General features: G+C 38.6%; 1 protein-coding gene across 4 annotated transcripts in view; it reads left to right on the top strand.

The window, feature by feature from the left end:
- PPP1R1C (protein phosphatase 1 regulatory inhibitor subunit 1C) overlaps positions 1 to 20512 on the top strand; it is an 80993-nt gene that overhangs the window by 19830 nt on the left and 40651 nt on the right. For 2 of the 4 annotated variants that reach the window (XM_030580381.1, XM_030580380.1), the window contains exons 3-4: positions 14889 to 14926; positions 18779 to 18839. In XM_030580381.1, the coding sequence (XP_030436241.1) occupies positions 14889 to 14926; positions 18779 to 18839 (99 nt within the window). Of the gene's footprint in view, positions 1 to 14888; positions 14927 to 18778; positions 18851 to 20512 lie in introns of all 4 variants that reach the window. The other 2 variants (XM_030580383.1, XM_030580382.1) reach the window with 1 other exon arrangement.

Raw genomic sequence — 20512 nt, 5'->3', positions numbered from 1 at the left:
GTGCTTAGATAACCCACTGTCAAGAACCCAGAAATGTCAATGTCAGTGTGTGATTTAGGAACTAATAAATATAGCATATCATGTTTGGGGGGTGGGACAACTAATTTCATGTGAATCACAGCGACATGTTCCTGATCATGTTGTTACAGATGCCGGCATAAAGAAATACAGGGTCATTTCTGAAGCATAACCTTTCCAATCTCTGGTATTAGTGAGATTAGTCAAGATTCAATTTTAGGAAATCACAGACTGTTTTAGTTTAAATTAACAGATTATTGTCTTGTCATTTCCTAAATCCATCCAGTTTGATCACGTTCATCTTGCCTACGGGATTATGGAGCCTCAACTTGTTGACTCTGAACACACCTATATACAGAAATGAGAAATTAATTTAAGTAACCTATATTTCTCTCCTCTTTCTGTAGCAGGAACTTCAAAGCCAAAGAGTTTTACTAGTAAGAACTTGCTTGGTGCATTGTTGATACAGGCATTTGAGGAGCTTAATGTGCAAAATTTATGATGGTAAGAACTGAGAGAGTAGCTGACAAGAGCTAGCTATAAAATGAGTTGTTACTGGAATCCTTGCGGTATTATTTAAAAAGAAGGAAAGGTACAAAGGTTCCAATAATGGGTAAAGCTCAAACCACTGGCTATTGTTATGATATGTATTTGTTTGTTTCTTTTTCCACAGCAAATTGTCATCTCTCTCCAAAATATGTAATGTTTTGTTATTCAGCTTCAAATGTATTTTTGATGGTTCTATGAACCATAGTATGACGTGAACAATTTTGACTTTTTTTAGTTTAGAGGTTGGAATACTCAGACAGTTCAGAGAAAAGAATGAAATAGCTCAAAATGATGGTTATTACAGCTGTAACTCCAGTGCAAAGATTGCCAGCCCTGTGCCAATTGTAAGCTATTTTTCATCATCATTGATTCTTGTACACTATGCTGCTAGGAAATGGTTCAAAATGTACATCATGGGGTCCAGCTGGTATGGTATTTATATTAGCAATTCATTTTTCTTGTGTTGCCTCACTGGTATTTATATTTTCAAACTGCCTATAAGACATTTAAATTAGATCCAACAGAAGATCTTTTTCTTTAAAGTAAGCAGTGTGGAAAGGATTAACTATTATTATTATTTCATTATTATAACTGAGCACATAACTCTGAGGGAATAATTTTTCAGTTAGTTCAGCCTCTTTTTCTGTTGAAAAAAATATTGAAAATTATCAATAACATGTTACAGTTTTCTCGAATGGGTTCATTATTCAAAATTATTTGTTGCAATGGATTCATTTATTTACAACTATTGCATGATTCACAAGCCATTAGTTGCAAATGTTTAATAAGCAAAATTTGAAGGTCAGGCTGTGTCAATGTTTTGACTGGTCACATTGATCTCATGGTGGTGTTTCTGGTCCCTGAATATAACTCTTAGAATCAAGAATCCAGTGTGATTTTTTTAAAGATTAAAATCTGTTTCTGTGAATAGTCTCTAGTAGTCACTTAGGGTATGTCTTCACTGCAATTAAAAACCTGTGGCTAACCCATGCCAGTGGACTCAGGTTTATGGGGTTGTTTCATTGCAGGGTAGACTCCCATGCTTGGGTTGCAGTCCATGCTCTGGGACCCTCCCACCATGCAGGGTCCTAGAGCCCAAGGCTGGAAGTCTACTCTGCAATGAAACAGTCCTGCAGCCTAAGGTCAGTTGTGAGTTTTTAGTTACAATGTCCTTAAACTGGCAATAGTCCCAGCACAGATTATAGAATATCAGCCTGGATGATCACCGTGCAGCTCACACCCCATTTCCCTCAAGTTCAGGCTAGGGTATCTGTCATATGCAGGTGAAATTATGCTTGTTGCGCGTGTGGTTGTTTTCTACTCTGGCCACTGCAGGGAGCCCCAGGCCCTTTAAATCACCAGCCTGGGGAAGCCATACTGCCTTACTTTCACCTCTGTGTTACATCATTATTTAGTCAGCCTTACTCAAGCTCAGTAGAAGTTTTCCTGATTAAACACTCAGTTGCAAGCTGCTAAGAGAGTGGTCAGAGAAAAGCCAAAATCTTACTTCATTGAAAAGATGAGTGATCTATTCCTGCTTCAATTACAGTTGGATATGTAGGCCAAGATTTTCAGACACAGTAGCCTGAATTTAGGCTCCTAAATCTTGGCCAAGACACTAATTATAGATTAATGAGCATTCATGGCACGGTAATGTCTCTCTCCTTAGAGGTTTAGCACCACATTAATACTCAGATAAGGTGCGGATTACACCAGATGTGATTCCATTCATTGAAACGGGCCTACTTGTGCAGTAATGTAATATTCAGAAAATTAGAATCTAATCCATAATTAGCAGAATTCAACAATGTAGACCTAGGTACAGCTTGAATACCTTGACCTCTCAAAGTGCTTTATTACACAGAACTGATGACCATCTGTCATTTGGTAGACACCCAGCTATCATTCCATGCCAGCATTCTCAGTGACAGCTTCCCTGATACTGAAGTCAAGTTTCTTCTTGTTGGTTTTCTGCAGAGTAGTTTGGTGGTATAGAAATCTATTCCTCTGATGATAAGTCAAAACCACAAGACAAATCTGTTATCAGAAACATTTAAACAGTTTTCTTAAACATGGTTTTAACAGTAAAGGTGGCCAAAGAAACATGCATTTTGCTTAGATTTCATACTGAAATTTCAGTAAAGTGCATGTCCTTAATTTGTCAAAGCACTTAAGCACCTGCTTAAATTTAAGTATATGTGCAAATACTTTCCTGAATGAAGATCCTTTCCTGCATTTGCTGTGGTTAGAATATACTTATTTGACTAGTAAAATACCACCCAAGGGCCAGATTCTGTCACTTTTATTCTCACTGAGTCGAAGATTCATAGATTTCTATGGACACTGTGATTAGCTATAAGATTTCATTTAGTAATGACTGCATCAGGTCCAAGCAGTGAAATCAGTAGGACTAGTTGTAGAATAAAGCACTAATCAATGTGAGTAAAGGTGAAAAAATCTGTCCCTAAATGTTTAGATTAGCTATAGATAGGAAGAAACATAATCTAATTTATGGAGCTATAGCTCCAATGTGTTTTCCTGTATGTTTAGTACCATATACATTATGCTTTACAAAGATCAGTAATGAAATGATTCAGTGAACGAGAATAATAGATAAATAAAAGGTTAGGAATAAATCCTTCTTCTAAAAAGGCATGTACAAAACCAAATAATAAATATATCCCAGAGGAAAAACTTGAAATGACAAGTCCACCCATCTGCTAATCCATTAATTTAGTGCAAAGTTTAGGTATCTTTAAGGTTTATCTAGCATTCAGAACAGTGTGTCCAGGGTGGAGAGATCAGAACTCTGTAAAAAAAAAAAAACCATTAAAACATCAAAGGGATTTTCAGTCCAACACAAAGTTAGAAGGAAATTAACAGTAACAATTGCTGGCTATTTTCCATCTTCAGATATAAATGTTGTGGTATGCTCAAAGTTTTTAATCAGAGCTGAACCTTAATATTGTATATGAAGAGTTGGACAGAACTTCTTACAAAAACATGATTTAATCTAGGGGATAAATTTTTTTTTTAAATAAGCACCTATTATATCTCTACAAGGTGTTCTCCCAATGAGCTAGCTTGATTAACTAAATGCTACAATGCTCCTTAAAGAAACATTTTAAATTCAACACATATAAAGCTTATATGGATGAAGCTAGGGAAATGGAATCCTTGCACTTCTGTAGGTTTAGGGACTTTTCTGTAGCAACCTTCATGGAACTTGGAGGGAGCAGCACAGGCTGCAGAATGGAAGGGTCTAGGGAAGGAGGCAGGAAGTCATTCTGTGAGCATATAACTGCAATTGAAGCATCACTGTAAATAGTTCTCTTAAGAGCTAGTTTCATTTTACAAGCATGAAGTCTTTATGTGTTATTATCCAGCACATGGGACACAAAACACTTCCTTACACTGGATGAAATCCTGACTATTGAAGTCAATAGCAAAGCTTCCATTGACTTGGGGGAAGCCAAGATTTCATTTATATTTATATGTTTATATTTATTGCTCCCCTCACATGGGCAGGGAGCAGAGAATTCTTGTTTGTTTGTTTTTGTTTTGCTGATGCAGGCCCTTAAGTGCCAGTCTCTCAAATATTTTCTTAAGTTTTTCTAGGTATTCAAGATGCAATAGATGTTGGTACGGTGTTGGCATATGTGAAACATTGAGGGTCTATGATTAAATTTAACTTTTGTTGTGTTGGAAACAGGAAAAATGTGTTTGTCTCTAAATTGATATTCTTTCAGAATGAAATAATTAAACACAGCTATAAAGCAACTCTCCGTTAGACATTGAAATGCACCTTCTGTAAACAGTGACACCTTGTGGCTTTCTCAGGGACTTCTCCCTTCTGTAAATCTGAAGAATTCTCTTCACTTGATCAATTGCGAATTCTGTACGAGGAAGTTTCTCTCTAAATTATGCCTGATGTTTCAATGAATCGTTTAGTTTTGATAATTTATCTCTGCTAGTAAGACATTTTAAACTGTATCCTGCACACAACGTGACATGTTAGAGACATGAAAAGAAAAACACTTTCACTTATTCCAGTTTCACTCCTTTATCACGCCCTAACTGAAAGGCAATTCCCTTTATTTCACACAAAGAGAGATGGTGCTGCTTTGAGAACTGCTAAGATGCCTTAAGTTCAAATTAGCAATGTTTACATTGTGATTTAAAGCCAATCTCTTCATCAATTATTACAAGAGGAGATTTATTTTAAAATTGTGTCTCCCCTAGCCCCCTAAGTTGATCTCTTCCTCACATAAGAAATACTAAGCATGTAATTGCTCCCATATGACTGATTAGTGACTATATGTCAGGAGACTGCTCTTACATTTGAAAAATCTTCTAAAAATACAAGCTTTGCCAACAGTCTTTCTGAGGCTCATTCTATTGTAATAAGAGCTGACCAAAAATTGGCAAAAAAATACAACTGAAAACATTCCATCAGTTGTTTTTGCCATTTTTTGTGAAAAAATTTTATTACAATTTTTGTTGCCATTTCAATTTTTTTTGACTAGCTCCAATTCTGATGCACATCTGCTAAGCATCCTAGAGGACTCTAAGACCCCACTGTTCATAGTCTTAATAATCCTTAATACAAACTTTCTGCTGTTTTGGGCAGAAACTAAAAAATGTTGCCCCTTGCTTTCCTCTACTTCAGAGCCAAAATCTAGCCCTTCCCCCTCTGATCTAAAGTAAATTAAAAAAACTTATATTTAAAACAATGAGCAGATAGAGGGGGTGAAACCTTGATCCTACCACATAGGCCAGCCTTTTACCAAATGTCTCTACCAGTTTAAAGAGATCAACAAGGGAAGAGTTGGATTAACAGCAGAGGGGGTGGCAAAGCAGGCAAAAGAGACCACCAGAAGATTCTCACCATTATATCACCATTTCTCTCCATGTTTAGGACTCCAAGCCTCCCACCTGTAGAGAGACAGCTGATGAGGTATATCACTGGGACTACTTGCATGAGTAAATGCTCGCCAATGCCAGTAGGACTTGCTCAACATAAATTCAGTGCAAAGCAAGGTCTTTCCTGTACCCATGCATGTATGAGTGCGTGCTTCCTGACTGTGCATTTTAAAAAAACTCTTAATTTACAAAGTGGTTAGTAAGATGGGTGAAACACAGAAGTTGTGCCTATGCTGTAGAGTGCAATCTAGAGTGTCCAGGATGGCAGGTAGACTCTTGGGGTGGCATTAAGTAGAAGGCAAAACACAAAGAAGTGAAGAGGAGAGTGAAAAAGCCCAGGCTCAAATGCCCATTTTAGTTACGCCAACAGAAATCTGGGGTAATTCCACTGATTATGGGAATTATCTTGGATTTACTCCAGTGTAACAGATCAAAGGTTGGCCCATCTGGGGAAGAATTAGAAGATGACGACAAAAAGAAGATGACATTTTTGTACCTATTATAATAAGTCATCTGTGGGTGTGTGGTGGGGGTAAAACCGTGGGCCTGATTCACCACTGTGATATTCCAGTTTTATGCCAGTGTAACTCCACTGATTTCCATGAGCTACACTAGAATAAAGCTGGAATATCATAGTGGTGAACTAGGCACTATGACTTCTTTCTGAGGGTCTAGTGTTATACACAAATGCATCGAGATTTACTTTTGAGATTTAAGATGGCTCCATATTCCCTTGAGTCTCAGTATGTACGTCTTGGGGGAATGTTGATCCTTGTAAATTATGAAAGAGGGTTTTGTTTCACGTCTAGAATTATTATGCAGTCATCCCTGGGTCACTAGGTATTGCTGCCCCTCTTGTGCAGCCAGCACTCCTACCAGATTTTGTAGAGAGACTTGCTCCCATGGGGCTGTCTTTGCAGCAGACACTAGCATGTCTAGAGGAAATGGCTCTATTGTATTTTTTTTGTTTTAAAGTTAATTTTAAAAATTGCTATTAGATGGGCTTTATTCTAACAAAGAGCTTGGTTGCTCCTGGTCGGCATTGCTAAAGTTTACTCCTTAATGACTGATGCCGGAAATGCAGAACTAGGCAAACATGATCAGGCTAATTTATCTGGAGGCAAAGCTTTTAAATGGGCAACCAGCTGGTCCATCTGACCTATGGCATTCCTGGTGTTAATGGGTCTTAGAAACCATCTGGCAGGGATAAAGAGCCAGGAGGTTCTGGAGTTATATGCTGTACAAAGTGGGGCTGTGTTGAGGTTGATTAGGTATGGGGACACTTCAGCCAACTGTGTTTGGGCTGGTGTCTGTTGTGCAGAGTAATATGTAAATATTAGAGCTAAATTAACAATACACCAGGGCACATGCATTTCTCTCACATACAGCCTGAGTCATCAGACTATATGATGGAGGAGTGCAGGTAGGCTAGGGAGATTAAATCTAGTCTCCTGCCTGGGATTAGAGCATGAGATTGCAATGCAGAGCTCCTCCATGCCACTTGATCTGTGCCAACTCAGATCCAACGGTCCATCCCCTGCCCCGCCCCTGTGCACCTCTCCACAGTAGTTTATGCCAGACTTTCAATGGAGATCCCTTCCTCAGTGTTCAAGGAGTGTGCTGGCACCATTACATTGCAGCTCTTTCTGCAGGTCCCAACAGTTTTTGCCTTATGGAAAAGTCTTATATAATTTAATAGAAAATTGTATGTTTTTTCAATCGGCTTTTGGATCATCCTAAATTATTGAAGAGAGAATTCTATCCTTGGCATAGCATTCTATAATATGGTAAAAACTGTGTAGAAAGAGTTTAATTTTCTGTGGGTAGGTAACTGTGATATTTCAGTTTTATGCTGAAATCAACCCCATTGAAGTTACATTGACATAAAGCTGGAGAATCCTCTCATGCAAGTAGTAAATTCTGTAAAACACAGGTAGATGTCTGTGGGTTCAGGAGTAGGGGTCTAGATTGAATACATTACTTTACAGCAGTGCCTGGATTTAATTTGAGTCATTAAGTATGTTTTAACTATTTTTATTTTAAGTAAGGCATTCAGAGGCTTTGGTACCTAATACATACAGAATATTTATTATTATTTCTTTTAGGACAGGCGGCCTAGTCACTAGCTTAGAAAATCCATGGCATGTAACTTTGTATTAGATTCTACTGTCATGACTTTTGTAAAAGCCACCAACAGTGATATACTTTATTCAATTTATTAAAGCAATACTGATTAAGGCCCTGACCCTGGAGAGTGATCAATCCTTGCAGAATCTCGTTGGTCTCAGTGGGGCTCAGGGCAGGCGTAAGTGTTCACACAAGTCAAGCTCTTTGCAGTATAAAGGCCTAAAAATGACAGGCAACTTGGGTGACCGACTGCTACAGGTTCTTAGCATTCATCAGCCAACTGTGCCACTGTGTTACTTACTCTGTTTTCTCAGATTAACACCATTATGCTCTAGAAATCCCCTGTGCACACAAGGCATTGATCCATACAGTCTCTCCTAGCCTAAACTCCAGGAAGCTCCATTGGTGAAGGTGCCTGACTCAACACACTACAGTAGGTTTCATATGCTACCAACCTACCACCAGTACATTGTAGAAGAAGCAAGGGAAGAATGGCCTGGGCTGGTGCTTCTACCCTATATTTTTATTAATATTTCCTGAACAAATCGTGTTATTAGGGTTCCCTGTAAGACCAAGCAATAATTTAGATGCTGATTAGAGTATGAAATGCAGTGGAACTGTAGAATACTTACTCTCTTATCAGCCCTAGGACAAAGGAGGAAAAAACTCCCTCCAGCTACACTCACCCTGGCAGCTGGGATATTGTAGTTTAATGAGGCACTTGTTCAGTGCAGAGGTTTACAGAGGCACACACTAATGCTCAGCAGGATTTGCCGTATTTCTTAGTAATTAAATGAAATTACATATGCTTCGGCAGTAGAGTTTTCCTGAAGAGACATGGACAAAAGGAAACCAGACAATTCACTTTATGAAAGTGTTTCACGTGTTTGCCTGACTAGATATTTTTCAATTTCTTAGCTCAGTCATGCAACAAGAGAACTTGAGAAGTTGTTAGAGCAGCATGGAAAATCATCACTACAGGTTAAGAGCAGAGAATGTAACGTTTTTGAAATTGGCTTGATTTTTTGGTTGTGTGGAAAATAAAGGCCGTTTTGGAGGCAGAAAATAAATAATACTAAGACATTGAATTTCTAAGTTACATTCCATCTGAAATGCTTTCTGAACACCAGTTAATGTAGCTGCATAATATCCCCTCGAAACAGGTAGGTAGCTATCACTCATTTTATTGAGGGGGAAACTGAGGCACACAAAGGAAAGCCAACATTTTCAGAAAATTGATCATTCATCTGCTCCCATAGGTGGCATGAGAAATTACCAGTTATGTCAGAAACTAGTCATTTGCTCATGCAGTTACTGAGATTGTATGTTTAACTGCAGTTATTGTCTGTACAATTTAGGTGCACTATTGCAGATGCAGTTTTCTGAAAACATGGGCCTAAGGGACTTTCATAAAGTTACACAGAAAATCCAAACAGAACATGTCCACTGAGTGCCTGAATCAAGGCCTTCCATGTCCCCTAGTGAGAAAGGCTTCCTTTGCCTCATTCACACTCCAAGATGGTCATGTTGACATAAAGAACTAAGAAGTGAATCTTTTTTTTTCTTCCACCTAAGAAAATGATAAAATTTCAGCACAAGTCAAATTCACAGACATCAGCATTTGGTCCATTTATTTGACATAAAAATAACCAATTCATATTTTCTGAGAGACATGGCATTATTTTGCCAGAAAGAAATTTTGACAAGTGAATACTAATGAAACAAAAACTGGTTGAACGAGTTTCTAGGAGCGGTAACCTTTGATTCGTTCTAGTTTAAGATTTAAAATCCCTTCCAATGTAACGTTTCACATAATAAGCCAGATTCCTGGCTCTGTTCCACCTGCTTTGCTTGTTCCAGTGTCACAAAGTAGCAGAGCTGGCACTAGGCATTAGCCGACTATACAGTTGCTTAGTGCTCTGAGCAGCTCAAGGGGGCCTCCTATAAATTATTAGTATGTATTCTGTGTGTATGGGGGAGGGGGTATTTCTACTTAGCGCCCTCAATGGGCTAGCACTGGCACTGCAAAGAAGCCAGAAACCCTCCAGCTGATGATTCCCCCAGCCCCATTGAAAAGCGGGCATATCTGGAGGAGGATTGAAGGATGGCACCACAGACTGGTGGCTGAGCCTCTTCTCCATGTGGCAATGGAGGGATATGCATGTAAAAAGGGCTTGAGGGATGCTCCAGGCCATTAGCACCATATCCACTGTGCACCCAAACCAGCCATCAGCTATCCAGACCCATTTCCTTGGGGCTCCATCACTTCGTTTAGCTCCACTGTGTCTTCTCTTGCAGTAGTAATGTATGCAGGCACTTCTCACTGCATGGGAAAAGCCAAGCCCAAATGAAGGAGTAGTGAAATCGGAATGCAGCTGTTTCAGAAACAGACAGACAATTGGAGCTGCTCAGAAAGTGGAAAATTTTGACCTTTTAGTGAAAACAAAAAACAAAACACAAAAAATATTCAGCCAAAAAGTGAAAAGTTTTATTTTTCAGCCTAAAACTACTTTTCAGTTTATGGTTTTTCAATAACAAAATTAACTTTTCCAAATAAAGCAGAAACTTTTAATGAACTTTTTGGGGGACAAAATCCAATTTTCCATCAAAAAACAGTTTCAACAGAATTTTTTCAACAAGTCTTACTGACTAAACTGATGAAATAACTAATTTATTTTGGAGTAAAAAATGTCAGCCTTGCCTCTGGGGATTAAGTTTCTGACTGCCATTAACATGGCCTCTACCTGTTTCCACTAGAAAATTGGGGGGGAAATGTTTTAACAAGGTAAAAATGAGTGGAAGTAGCACTTTCCCTTTTCAAAGTAGCACTTTCTCTAATTTTGGCTGGTCTGTCTCTTTAAATGAGAGAAAGAAGCACCAAGTGACACTTGCTTTTTTCCTCTGGGGAAAAAAAAATTAGAAAATGACCGCAAGTGCTTTATTTTCCACTTCGTTTCACTCTTCCATGCCTTTCCTTTTTCCAATGGGAAAAGCGCATTGAAATTAAAAAAGTAAGAGAGTATGATTTTAATCTCCAAAGTAAAACAAATGAACCCAACCAAAATTAAATGAAAATTTTTGAAATATGAAAATTTTTCACTGGGGGGCGAGACCCAACAGTTTCAACCAGCTCAACTCCTGAGTCCCAGTCCAGCGTCATAACAGCAAATTCATCCTTCCTCTCTGCTATTTTATAAACAGTTGGGCTGCCCAGGCTGAACCCAGGGCAGAAATTGATCCTTTGTTGTACAGGAATATTGCAAGGGGCAGGGTTGCCGGGAGAGTCTAGTGTGACCCAATTGTGCCTCCTAGTGGAATAGAGTGAACTGCAGGCACGCACACACATTTCTCAGCAATTATACCTGCCACTCACTGAGCTTTTTCTGTGCCGGCAGCTGCTCTCTGCAACCTGCTCTGCCTTCCCTGTGCCCAATGGAAAACTGCAGCAAAGGTTTTTATTTGTTCTTACGAGTGGAGGAGGAAGCAGATTACTTAGTCTGATGAGATATGATTTTGCAGGATGACTCCATTGGGGAGCCCACCGGTGAGATCAGAGGCCAAGTCATTTACAATATGTCACTTTGTGCCTTGCACAGTCGCCATGAGTGCATTAAGTCTATCCGATGGGAGAAGAGGGAAGGGAGGCAGATGTGTAATGCTCATGTTTCCTGTCTCCATTCTCATTCTAAAGAGACCACATTGCTCTCTGCACAGGATGGTCATGTTTCTTTGCAAAACTAATAGGGATTTGCTTGGAAACTGATAATCAAATATAGCTGTGGTCATTCTGACTGCCACTCAGAGCATGGCCAGCTTCTAACCTCTTTTATAACAGGCTGACTCTGGTGCAACTCAACTAACTGCATGCTGATGTGGGTATGAGGATATGTCTGTGCTAACAAGCATTAGAAATTGATCTGCACTGAAGACTTTCAGTAAAAGAATTCCCCAATGTGTCTCTCTCCATTTTGCAGAAATGTCACTGGGCCAAATCTTGCACCTTTCCCTCAAATGCCAGTGAAAGTGAGTGGGAGTTTGCAATGAGCAAGACTCTGATCCTGAAATGGGATCTGGGCAGCCAGACTCCTGCATCTGTCTGGACCCCCCCTTGATTTCAATGGAGCTCCACAAAAGTGCGAAGATCTACCTCCATGAATCTCACTTCAGGATCAGGCCTTATGCAAGACTGTTACTTATGTAGATAGACTGATAAAAGTGCTCATCTCAGGGCTTCAGGTTTGAGCCCTGGATTTATAAAAATGGAACCCTGCTCTTTCTGAAACCACTGAGCAAAGTGAAGCTCTATATTTGAAGTCTTTGTTTACTCTGCCAGAGACTGAGCTTTACTTAATTCACATGACTTTAGAATCCCTTGAGCTTCAAATGTTATTAAGAGTCGATAAAGTCTTTCCACCTTTCTTCAGCAAAGGTGTGGTAAAATCAAATCAAACCTTCACCACTAATTTCGAGTGCATCTGCTTTAAAATATCTTAGGTACATACAAGTCTGTTCCCAGCTATCCAAATCCGTTTCTAATATGCCACATTAAAATCCAGTATGGAAAAATGCCATATGTTCAGTTTTAAAATGTAACAAAATGATGTATAGTTGTATGATGGAAGAACACAAAAAATACTTACAAATAACAGAGTGTGATGAAATCTGTAAGGGAAATTATATCAGGTGTAAATAGCCTGAAATTTCAATTCATAAAAGCCTGACCAAAATAATTTTCATTCTTAAAGAGGTAATTGTCAGCATATTAAATGTGAGTCCAAATAAATGTCTTTTTTTCTGTATAATCATAACAGACCTTGGGTGAAATCCTGGCCCCACTGTAGTTTTGTCATTAACCTCTGTGAGGCCAGGATTTCACTTTTCATTATTAATCAGCTCCAATATTTACGACTTGTTTTAAACCATTCTTTGAACTCTCTCAAGGGGAGATAGTACCCAAAGAACAATTTAGTAAAGATATCTAGCTACCCACTCAACTCCATCACCACTGCCTCTCCAACCATGGCTCCCTCTTCTTTCTTCCCTTCATCTGTCAACTCATTGAAGGCACTGTTTGTGGCTGCTCCCCCAAGCCTGTCTCCTTTAGCTCTAAGCTGGATCCCCTCCTTTCTGTTTCCTGATCTCCCCAGTCTACTGAAATTGCAAACACAATCAGGTCATATGATTTCAGGGACTTAATTAAAAAATAATCGAATGGATTTTCTTCATTCCCAGATTTTCACAGAGGTGCTATGCTGGATATTCGGTGCTGATTGCATTAGAGCAACTAAGTGGCTTTTTCTAAACCCACACATGGTCAAATCCTGTTCGTATTACTGACTTCAGTGTATGTGCAGCTGTGAATAAGGTGAACAGGTTAGTTTAGCAGCAATGTCCATTGCTTAGAAGTGTAATGTGACCCTGCTGAAAAGAAAGGCAAAAGTGCAGGCTCTGTTGAGTAGAGCTGTGCAAGCCTTAAGTAATGAAACTTGAAACCAGACAAAATGTTACTGCTTTCAGGTTTTGTTCCCAGCCCAAGGTTCAGCTCAAGTTTTGTTGTGAGATTCACAATCCTGAGCATATTTAAGATGGAATGTCACCAAACTCAGCTTTCGCTAGCCTTTGTTCTGAGCTTTGGATTAATTCAAACTCCTGCTCAAAATGAAACACAGGGTCCTGATCATGAAAATCCTTGACACACTCAATTCCCATTGAAATCAAATGTCTCTCTTACCCACATTAATGATTTCCTATTTAGTGATTTCAATCTTTAGCTCTCAAAGAGCTCTAAGAAGAAGGGTAAGTATCTCTATCCCCATTTTATAGACAGGTAACTGAAAAATAACTTACCCTAGGTCACACAACAGGCCAGTGGCAGGAACAGGGCCCGTCACTCAGAGCCTAGCACCCTATCTGCTGGTCCAAGGCTGCCTCTTTCTTTAGGAATGAACTCTAATATTTAGGGCCTGTTTCAATTCACCCTTTATACAGTGGAATATCAGTTCTTTTAATGCATGTCTTATGCAGTCATATGTAAAGGAATTGCAATTAATCAGTTAATGTTTGTGCGGTTCTCAGACACCAAAGAGATGAGTGCCATAGAAAACACTATAAATAAATTAATTAAATAAATTCTTCCTGGCTCTGATTCAATAGTCTCTCTCTCTCTCTCTCTCTCCCTCTCTCTCTCTCTCTCACACACACACACACACACACACACACACACTGGGCCCTATTTTCTCTTCAGGTACACATGCACAAATTCACCAGACTTTAGTGGGAAGTGCACAGGGGCATTTTAGGATGGAAGATATTAGGGTGGGGCCCATGTGTCTTGATGGTGAGAGATTTGTTGCACTATATTTTAATGTCACTTTATTTTAGAGCTCTATAATTATGTGGCATCAAAGGTCTTGCCCAATAGATAGTGCAGTCACTGGCGAATCATCCTTGAGGATTGACAACTTACTTTTTGACCACTAACAACATGCAAGTTGTGACAATAGAAAGGTAATTAAATCTTATGCAACAGGGCCTAAACTGATTGCAACTAGGTGTTAGGATGCAATTGACCTCCTATCCCATGCACAGCATTGCATAGTGTAACATAAATTATAAGAGGTATTTACTTTCTTTAGAAGTACTAAATTTAGGTCATTGATGGAGACAGTGTATACCATGTAAATTAACCAACAGCACTATGTAATAACAAGAAACACTCCATCGTCACTTCTGACCCTAAACCAGTGTGCTATCATGAAACTTTTAAATTTTAAATTTAGAAATAATTATATCTAGAATTGCTAATTTTATGTATAATTATAAGGTACTCCTCAGTGATGTCATTTTGCTGTTATATTAATAATTTAACAACTTGTAGTTGGTATGAATGATTATTAATTAATTTCTAGTTGTACCCATAAACTACGAGGTGTTTTGCAAACATAAAAGAAGGTGGAGTTCTTGTCCCAAAGGCTTGCAATCTAAGGGACAGATTTTCAAAAGAGCCCATTATCACCTGTTGTTCTGAACAGGAACTGTTGAGTGCTGAGCACTTCTGGAAATCTGGCTAAAGCACTTATATGTTTAGAGAGTGTTGATCTCTTTGGCCTACAGGACAGACAAAGGCTAGAGAAACTTGTAAATCAGTGGAGTTATTCCTTATTTACAGTGGAAATACTGTTGAGATCAGAATACGGTTCACAATATTTACCCTGGAAAAAACAAGTTTTTGGTACTCCCTTTTCTCTAATTGAATCTTTTCCCTTTTATAGAAATAGATGAGAAGAGAAAGAGCAACTCACAAGGAGAAGTAAGTTAGTTATATTTTTTAAATTGTGGGCTATTATTTAACCACCATTTTGAAATATTTTAATTCTTGTTTTGCTGGTTTATACAATTGTTTATATTATCAGGCTTCCATAACTGACACAGCTTTTAATGGATGAAGCTTCTAGATCAGGGGTAGGCAATCTATGGCACGTGTGCCAAAGGCAGCACGCGAGTTGATTTTCAGTGGCACTCACACTGCCCGGGTCCTGGCCACCGGTCCGGGGGGGCTCTGCATTTTAATTTAATTTTAAATGAAGCTTCTTAAACATTTTAAAAACCTTATCTACTTTATATACAACAATAGTTTAGTTGTATAATATAGACTTATAGAGAGAGACCTTCTAAAAAGGTTAAAATGTATTATTGGCACTTAAATTAGAGTGAATAAATGAAGACTCGGCACACCACTTCTGAAAGGTTGCCGACCCCTGTTCTAGATAAATGGCTTTGTACAAATACCTGTTGCTCCTTTAGTTCTGGTCAATTTCTCGATTAGTCTCTATTCAGGTTAATGAGCACAGCAAATGCCATTCAGTAGTGCAGGGGAGATTAGGGATTGCAAGCTTCCTTTCTAATTCTGTATCAGGGCCAGAACTAGTGCTCATTGAAATCAATTAATCTTTCCATTGACTTCAGTGGACGTTAGTTCAAGTATTAAGTTTGCAATGAAGTCTAAGGTTAGCTCCTCCAGTCCCATCTCTTTCTCCCCCAAATTCTCCCACCTCCCTTCGATCTCTTTCTCTTGTTCTGGTGTTTTAAGGAGGCAAGCACTGCTTTAAATAGCAATAGGCAGTATTGTTTCAGACATAGATCCAAATACAGACTCCTGAAGCCTTGCTGTGGTGAGGAGCAACGGCATGTCACACACAGAGCATCAAGAGCACTCTTTGAATACAACAAATGTTTTATTCATAAACAGCATCTTTCCATCCATTATGATATAATAGGATAATAGCATTGGCCATATTTATATGAAAGTGTTTTTCCTAAGCACCAACTTAAATGAATGTCTGTTGAAAGACTAGATCTGTTAGAAAATACACTGACAGTGTACTAATCTCAAACACACAGAGAAATATAAAGAGGCCTTTCAAGTGAATTCTTAAGAAAACGATGAATTTCCATTGCATCACTATAATAAAATACAATAGGAAATTGATAAGATGAAAGAATAGTTCTCTTAGGCATTGTCTACCCAGTTTTTGTACCTCCATAATTGTTTTGGGCAGTGATGTGACATTTTATGAAACTAGATATACATTGCACAACTCCCAATATAGATGTAGTTATGCCATTTAAAGGGGGCTTATACCAGTATAGCTTAGTCCCTTTCCATAGATGGTTATAGACACTTTTATACCAGTATAATTACATCCACACAATAGCTTTAGCTATTCAGGTATAGTTACACATTAGTTAGACACTGGTATAGTACAACTTTGAGTGTAGACAAGGCCTGAGTGTTGTACCAAACTTAAATGTGTCAGCAGAATTCCTTTACATCAAGCCCCACTAAAAGCATATAATTTGAATGTTTAAACTATTTATTGTTTTAGGAGAGTTTCAATAAGAACTTAAGACCGGCCATACTGGGTCAGACCAATGGTCCTTCTAGCCCAGTATCCTGTCTTCCAACAGTGGCCAATGCCAGATGATTCAGAGGGAATGAACAGAGCAGGGCAATTATTGAGTGATCCATCCCCTGTTGTCCAGTCCCAGCTTCTAGCGGTCAGAGGCTTAATGAAATCCAAAGCATGGGGTTGCATCCCTGATTATCTTGGCTAATAGCCATTGCTGGACCTATCCTCCATTAACTTATCTAATTATTTTTTTAATCCATTTATACTTTTATCCTTCACAACATCCCCTGGCAATGAGTTTGACTGTGCATTGTGTGAAGAAATACTTTCTTTTGTTTGTTTTAAACCTGCTGCCTAATAATTTCATTGAATGACCTCTGATTCTTGTGTTATCTGAAGGGGTAAATAATAATTCCTTATGCATTTTCTTCACACCATTCACGATTTTAGAGACTTCTTTCAGATTGCCCCTTAGTTGTCTCTTTTCCAAGATGAAAAGTCCCAAACTTTTAAATCTCTCCTCATACGGAAGTTCTTCCATACCCCTAATCATTTTTGTTGCCCTTCTCTGTACCTTTTCCAATTCTAATATATCTTTTTTGAGATGAGACAACCAGAATTACACACAGTATTCAAGATGTGGGCATACTATGCATTTATATGGTGGTATTATCATATTTTCTGTTTTATTATCTATCCCTTTCTTAATGATTCCCAACATTGTGTTCACTTTTTTGATGGCCGCTGCACATTGAGTGGATGTTTTCAGAGAACTATCCAAAATGACTCCAAGATATTTTTTGAGTGGTAACAGCTAATTTGGACCCCATCATTTTGTATGTATAATTGGGATTATATTTTCCAATGTGCATTACTTTGCATTTCTCAGCACAGAATTTCATCTGCATTTTGTTGCCCAGTCACAATCTACTGGAAAAAAAGGTGTCTCATCAGTTTGTTTGTGCACTTTTATGAATGTCAGTATTTCTTTAATTATTCTAGAATTGAACATGTGAACGTTACTTTTTTGGAGGCTTTTTTCTTTTGGATTATCACTTCTACTATTTATTTATTTATTTATTTATGTGGTTGTACTATGTCTTTTACTGAATGATGATGAAAATAAAGCTTTCATTCTTTCAGTTCATGTAAAGATATATTTCCCATATGGGTATCAATTTTATATGGCATGTAAGTTGTATAAGCTACTTTATTTTAATGCTGAAAAACACTTCTTTATATCTAGGCTTGTTTTAAAACAAAGTTAGGCCTATTTTGCCCAGGAACCAAAAGAACTGCACCTGAAGCTTTGTTTATACTACTGCGGTAAGTTGACCCAAGTTATGTGGCTTAGGCCGACTTACTGCAGTGTCTACACCAAAGGTGCTCTGCCATTGACTTCCCTTACTCTTCTCGCAGAGATGGAGTACTGGAGTTGACCAGAGAGTGCTCTGCCATTGATTTAGTGGGTCTTCACTAGACCTGCTAAATTGACACCCGCTGCATTGATTGCAGCAGTGCCAATCTACTGGTAAGTGTAGACAAGGCCTTAGACACAACTCTTTGTATCAAATCATGGTTTTTCGTATAGGTAGATGGCATCCCAGGAACTGGGATCTGATTCATACAACATACCTTCTTTATGAAGAACCCTTGCCATTGATACAGTTACCCTTGTGAATTCTGAGCAATTATACAGTGTAAAGGTGCTCTAGTTTGGGATATCAACACAGGCTACAAAGTCTGTAGATGTAGATGGGTATATATTCAGTTTCTGTGGGTTACTTCAGACCCATATAGACTATGGGTTGGCTGCAATCAGGTGAAAGGGGAACAATATATATGCCACAAGGCAAGAAAAGTGTTCCAGGAATTGCAAATCTCCCAGTTTGTTTTCCAAGTAACATAGATATTTCTCTATCAGAAGTGCAAATGCCTTATTCAAGAGGGCATGCTACATGAAATATTACTGTAACACACAGGAAGCATATCCAGAATAACACACCACCATATTAGATAATAATTGTCTGAATTGTCTACCACTGACTGGAGCAGAACTAACAGGAACTCAGAGGGAAAACAGGGCTATGTGAACAATACAAGCCATGTTGGTAAAAGAGGCAATGTAGAAAGACTGCATAACTGATAACCAGCAGACTTCTTTCCCTCCACACACACACACCCAAGAAATGGTCTGACATGGTTTGACACTTTCCTTCTATGTTTTTTTAACCTCTTTCTCTTATTCCTAGTCACAGAATGCCTCCCCTAAGCAGAGAAAGCAGAGTGTGTACACTCCTCCTGCCATCAAAGGTACTGTTCAGGTACTGTTTCTCGTTATGCTAATGCATGTTTTGTTTCTGCCCATTGGTTTTCCACCATCTCACTAAAATAAAAATCAACAACTAGATAAACAATGAGTACATTTGCCCATGGATAACTCAACCCAGGAATGATTGGTTGCTTTAATTCTTATCTACGCATTTTCATACTTTGAATTAATTTCTCGCCACTTTTTCCTCTTGAAGTATCCTAGCAGCACTGGTATAAAACAGTCATTGCTTCTCAACTTCTAAATGCTATCACCAGCCTGTAGTAACACATGCTTAGATCCAAATTGTTCAGACCAGTACTTATGCAGTTAGTCCCATTGCTTTGAATAGAACCACTTGCATGAGTAAGTGTTCGCAGGATCTGGCTCATATAGCTCATTCATTCTTATTTAGAGCATTCCTTGGTGTTGTATCCTGCCTGTTGGGCAGCTGCTAAAAGGATGGAAGGCCAAAGCTGCACACTGATGATCTGATCCTCTGAGGTATAGAGCTCTTAGGCTGATGTCATGAGGAACTGAGAATTCTCAGCATCTCCTGGGAAGGGTTTGGCCCAGATCCTCTAATGTATTTAGGTGCCTAACTGCCATTGATTTCAAATGAAGTTAACCCTAAAAACCTTTAAGGATCTGGTCCTTAGAGATTTTCAGAATTTGGACCTGAATATGAGCAACAGGAGTGGAAGTAGTGATCAGGACTAGTGAACTTAGCCATAGTTTCTGAATGATGCTGAACAGTGTTTGTCCTTGGCCACATTTGCAGCTAAGTATGTTCAGAACAGGCTCACTTTCACCTTTGACTGACACTTATTGTCAGCACTGGGTCATTTTCATAGTGCAGGCAAGGGTCCATTCTTGCAAGGTAGAAAGTGTCTCCTGCCAACTGCTGAGTGTCCTCAGCTACTATTGCTTCTAATAAATGTAAGTGATCACATAGTAAAGAAGTAGAATTAGTGTAAGTTAGCACTATTTCCTATAAAGCTACTAAATAATTATGTCAAATATCAGAGGGGTAGCCGTGTTAGTCTGGATCTGTAAAAGCAGCAAAGAGTCCTGTGGCACCTTATAGACTAACAGACGTTTTGAAGCATGAGCTTTCGTGGGTGAATACCCACTTCATCAGATGCATGACACATGCTTCATCTCATGCATCTGATGAAGTGGGTATTCACCCACGAAAGCTCATGCTTCAAAATGTCTGTTAGTCTGTAAGGTGCCACAGGACTCTTTGCTAAATAATTATGAAATACCTCATACTATAGTATGGTAGTTTAACCTATAACCCAGGTACATATAACTTGTTACATAATTTGAAATCTCCAGCTCTGCTCACAGTAGTAGCTATAATGATATTACCCATGTGCATGGGAATTATGTACCACGTCGGGGGTAATTATTTACTGCTCTAGGTTAAAATTTCATTTACTGGATATTAGAAATATATTGCTCTATCCAATTATATTGATTTTCTAAAAGAAATAGCCTTGGTATGGGAATAATGTCTATTAACCTCACATATTGTATTGCTGTACACTAAATTCAAACTAAATATTGTGTAAAAATGTTCTGGGTGTATGCAAAAATTCAGTTTCTGTATTTCCTTATGATGATCTTGGTTGTCATGGGCCCACAGCTTTAATATCATCTTGGGGTATCA

The sequence above is a fragment of the Gopherus evgoodei genome, chromosome 11 (assembly GCF_007399415.2).
Source record: "Gopherus evgoodei ecotype Sinaloan lineage chromosome 11, rGopEvg1_v1.p, whole genome shotgun sequence".
Lineage (NCBI taxonomy): Eukaryota > Metazoa > Chordata > Testudines > Testudinidae > Gopherus > Gopherus evgoodei.
The sequence above is the reverse complement of the archived record's forward strand: the minus strand, read 5'-3'. Positions and strand labels throughout refer to the sequence as shown.